This window comes from Capsicum annuum, chromosome 7, assembly GCF_002878395.1.
Source record: "Capsicum annuum cultivar UCD-10X-F1 chromosome 7, UCD10Xv1.1, whole genome shotgun sequence".
Taxonomy (NCBI): domain Eukaryota; kingdom Viridiplantae; phylum Streptophyta; class Magnoliopsida; order Solanales; family Solanaceae; genus Capsicum; species Capsicum annuum.
Window position 1 is genome coordinate 221,866,063 of NC_061117.1, and position 4,488 is coordinate 221,870,550.

A 4,488-nucleotide genomic window follows, 5' to 3' on the forward strand; every position below is an offset into this window, starting at 1 on the left:
ATAAATTTTTTTTCTTAAGGGACATGTCATATCTCAATAATTTAATTATTTTAAAATGAAAAAGTAGTACCCATTATTACTACTATTTGGTTAGAATATGCAAATTAAAAGGCATTTATGTAGTCTTTTTTTTTTTTTTTGGGGTAAAAACCAATCCATGTACTTGCAATTAATTAAAACTTGTTCCATTCTCAAGAGTTCACACTTGTTTTTCCCTTTAATGCATTGTTAAATATTGAAGCGCCTTAAATGCCGGTCGATCGGATCGGCTGGTTGGGAGAATAACTCACATAATTAGCACAAATTTCTTGTCTAACTGGAGGAGACATTTTTCAATTTAATTTATTATTATTTTTATTTATATGTCTAATAGTTCATTCGTTTTAATTTATATGTCATATTTTAATCGAGCATGAAATTTAAAAAATAAATAAAAATTTGTGAAGTTTATCAAATTATCTTATCTAAAAAGTAAAAGAAAAAATGAATACCATTTTTAAAATTAAATGGGACTACGAAGAATAAAAGATAAATTATACCTTTAGATAGCTAACGGACTAAAAAAAATGTGCTACATAAAATGAGTCAGAGGGAGTAATACTTTTACTAACTCATCCTTCGTTCGTTTTCACTTCAATTAAATAAGTGATCATTTTAGTTTACACACACTTAAGAAACTTGTTTATTTCCTATAAATAAAGAGTACTTTTATTAATTTGCGCTTAATAGGTATATTGACATTTTGTAAAAAAATTATATTTTGAAAAAGTTAAAATTGAAAGAATGTCATTAATGTTTTTTTTGGGTTATCTAAACGGCACTTATTTGAGAATAAAATTTAAAAAGGCAGAAAATCACTTATTTAAGAATAGAGGAGGACATCTTAAAAATTACTTTCTTCGTTTGCTTTTATTTTTCACTTATTTTCTAAATTAATTTTTTTTTTAATATATCAAAAAAAATTTACATGTTCTTATTTTATATTTAATATTAATTATTATTTTTTAAAAATTATTTTTTAGACCTAATAAACCTAGTAAACATCATTATTATTTATTCTGAATAAGCTCGAAACGATTATTTTTGTGTAACCATATGACCTTTCCAGAGTTTTCAGGGTCTAAAATGGCAAAAGAATAAAATATCTGAGTATATATAAGTAACGGTTCGCTTATCAAAATATTCTAAAAGTCAGTACTAAAACTCTTCACACTCATTTTCCCTCTACCCAAAATCCCAAAAATCTCAAGGCAGAAACGCCGGAAAACTGATCGGAGCTAATCGTCGGCGAAAGTAAAATGGCGATTTTGTTTCAAAGTTCAAGTAACTACATGTTATCGGTGAAGATTTTGTTGATTTCGACCACCGTCTTATCTGCTATTATTATGTTAAAGGTATCTGCTCCGGCTGTAACGGACTTCGCCGTCAGTGAAGTTCCGTCGATTTGGAACAGCTTTGTTTCGTGGCTTAAGCCGCCGTATTTGTATCTGGTTATTAACTGCATTATTATCAGTATTTTAGCTTCTTCTAAGTTGCAGAATAAGCTAGACGAGAACAAATCTACAGCGCAGGCAGGGACTTCGTCGGAGAATTTGGCGAATTTTCATTCGGTTAAGGATGTTAGACCGGTTGCGGAGTATTATTCTCCGGCTGTTCATGAATTTAACGGCTTCGTGTTGAAGAACAAGCTGGATGAGAACTCAGCTCCGGCGCCGGAGAATTTGGCTCAGTTTGATCAGATTAAGGAGGTGAGACCGGTTACAGAGTACTATTCATCGGTCATTCATGAATCGAACGACGTTGTGATGGAGAATGAAGCAGTTGTTTCTGGTATTTACGAGTATCCTGGTGATTATGATGTAAAGGTAGAGAAAGTTCCGGTGGTTAATCCATACAGTAAATCGCCGGAGCGTAATGAAGTTGTTGCTGAGAGAAACGACGTCGGAATCTCGAAATCTTCTCGGCCAGTGGTGATGAGACAGGACTCTATAGATTATTCGTTTTCAGGCAATTCTGCTGAAAAGCCTCCGGCGTCTGCCAGATTTGCTCACCGGAAAAATGTCAAATCCACTCCTGAAGGTAAATTGAACTCATAAAACTTTTTTCTTTCAATTGGATTATCCATGCTTGCTTATAGCTCGCCGGAACTGTGAGTAGGTATCGAATAAGTCAACACACATTCAAACTTGGCACGTAAACATTTTAATTTTAAATAGCGTACATCTAAATACCTCAACTCATCTTCATATCTCTATTATACCAATCAAACACTTCAACATATAAAATGATAATAATTATTAAGCTTTTAGTTGTCAGTTTAGATATAAACTTGAAATGCCTATTTGCCGGCCGGCCGTGCGTAATTTTGCTTTGTATCTCCGGCGAGATTAGCCGATAACGGAAACTTGTGGTTCAAATTTTCTAGGGATTGTTACCGTTGGGAGTAGGGCCGGGCTTGTGGGGCTAATTAGGTGTTAAGAGTGTAGAACCTTGTGGTCCTTGCCCAAACCACTTAAATTTTAAATTCAAATTTAAGTACAGTAATAATTAAGATTCCTAATTAATTATTAGTTGACATGTATCAGCTTATTAGCAAAATTAATTATAGATTTGTTCTCATGGACTTCAAAATTATCCCTTAGAATCGGTGGAAAACGACAAATACATGACTTTAAAATTGCATAACTGACTACTGATTTCGCCACCTCACTGCTGCTCACGTTGCCACACGATAAGCTCAACAATAGTCGTGTATATCCATTTTTTTTATTTATCGATTCATAACATACTCATTTATCCTAAATTTTATTTGTGCTTCTTAAAATTACATTATTCGATTTTTGAAATACATTGTAATCATGCAAGTAGGGTCTAGAGTGGTTTGTAAGCAGTGTTATTCCTATCTTATGAAGGTAGAAAGGTCGTTTTCAATTGATGCGACACAATTTTATATGTAATTTATCCTTCATCATAGTTAATGTTCATGATTTTTAGCATAGTATCATGATTAGCGTAGTTGATAGAAATGTCAGATGCTTGCTATTTTCGATAATTAAGTGGCGAAAAGCGCCTTTACCTTTAGTTGAAAATAAATATAGGTCGGATTTTCAGTCTCTTTACTTTCAGTGTCTGACTAGATATGGTGATGCAGGTGGAAAGGGAGCATTGAGAGTATCAAAGCCTAAACGGCAAGACACGCTGGAGAGTACGTGGAAGACGATAACAGAAGGCCGAGCAATGCCATTGGCTCGTCACTTAAGAAAATCTGACACGTGGGAGACACACGGTGGTCGGAACCCAGTAGTCACCCCACCTCAGCAGAAGATGAAGAAATCAGAGACGTTCAATGACCGAACCACCCCTGACTCCTCCCCTCTGCTGACTCCGTCCCCGGGTGGTTCAGGGAAACTCAGGAAAGAACCCTCATTGAGTCAAGACGAGCTGAACAGGCGTGTTGAAGCATTCATTAAGAAGTTCAATGAGGATATGAGGTTGCAGAGGCAACAGTCGTTGCAACAGTATAAGGAGATGATCAATAGAGGCTCACATTAGGCAATGTTAAAATGCTGTTTTTGTTTTGCATATAAATAGAGAGACTCTCTCTTTTTCATGTTGTATGGTTATAGTGAATGGATTTTAATTTACTTGCCCCTCTCAGAAAATGTAGTGCTTGTTTCGACATTCCATGAAAAGAAATCTAAAGGAAGCTGTTTTCGAAGTTATTAGAACATATTTTCTTTTCCTTTGATGTGGACATAATGGATCAAAACCCAAATTTGGCAGCTAGACGTATCAGATAGCATCATATCGAGATTTTAGACCGGTCAGGTATATGGTCCAGCAAAGGCCTATCAAATTATGTTTCATTTTGGTAGTAATATAGTAACTACTAAATCGAGTTTGGAACCAAAATATGTCATGTATTTAAAATGTTATCTTAATATGCTTAACTCTCTTTTTAAGAGAAGAGAGTTATATGTATTATTTTTAACGAAAACTCAGAAACGGAGTTAACATTTTAAAAAAGTACATAACTCTCATTTTAAGGGAGCTATGCATTTTTTTTTTACATAACTCACTTAAAAAGAGAGTTATGTAATAGAATTTACAAAACTCTCTTTTTAAATGAGTTATGCATTTTTTTTTTACATAACTCACTTAAAAAGAGAACAAAATGCATAGTTCTTTTTTATGAGACGACACATGAAAAAATTAGACGACGATAGTCCAATTATTTCTCATAATTACTATAAGCACATTATTGATTCCACATATAATAACCTGCCCTTCTTTTTCATTATGGTCCGTTTCTTTCCTTTTTTTTTCTAGAAATAAATCGAAATAATATAGGGCTGAAACTCGACAAATCATGAGGAAGATGTGTTATTCACATTTCATTTGATAGTCAGAGACGAATTGAAAGTGAAGCATTGAAAATTCTAAGGATTCTCGGGAGGTGAGGGGGTGTGCGTGTGGGGGGAAGGGGGG

General features: G+C 34.1%; 1 protein-coding gene across 1 annotated transcript; it reads left to right on the forward strand.

Moving 5' to 3' along the window:
- Window positions 1–1,174: 1,174 nt before the first annotated feature.
- LOC107878703 lies at window positions 1,175–3,718 on the forward strand. Its single transcript, XM_016725793.2, has 2 exons — window positions 1,175–2,079; window positions 3,152–3,718. The coding sequence occupies exons 1-2, from the start codon at window positions 1,299–1,301 to the stop codon at window positions 3,550–3,552; spliced, it is 1,182 nt and encodes a 393-aa protein (XP_016581279.1). The 5' UTR covers window positions 1,175–1,298; the 3' UTR covers window positions 3,553–3,718.
- Window positions 3,719–4,488: the final 770 nt, after the last annotated feature.

Excerpts from the sequence above, each read along its gene's own strand:
- LOC107878703 (XM_016725793.2), top strand. The coding sequence starts at position 1,299 with ATGGCGATTTTGTTTCAAAGTTCAAGTAACTACATGTTATCGGTGAAG. Across the intron at positions 2,080-3,151 it reads TGTCAAATCCACTCCTGAAG|GTGGAAAGGGAGCATTGAGA; the intron begins GTAAATTGAACT and ends ATGGTGATGCAG.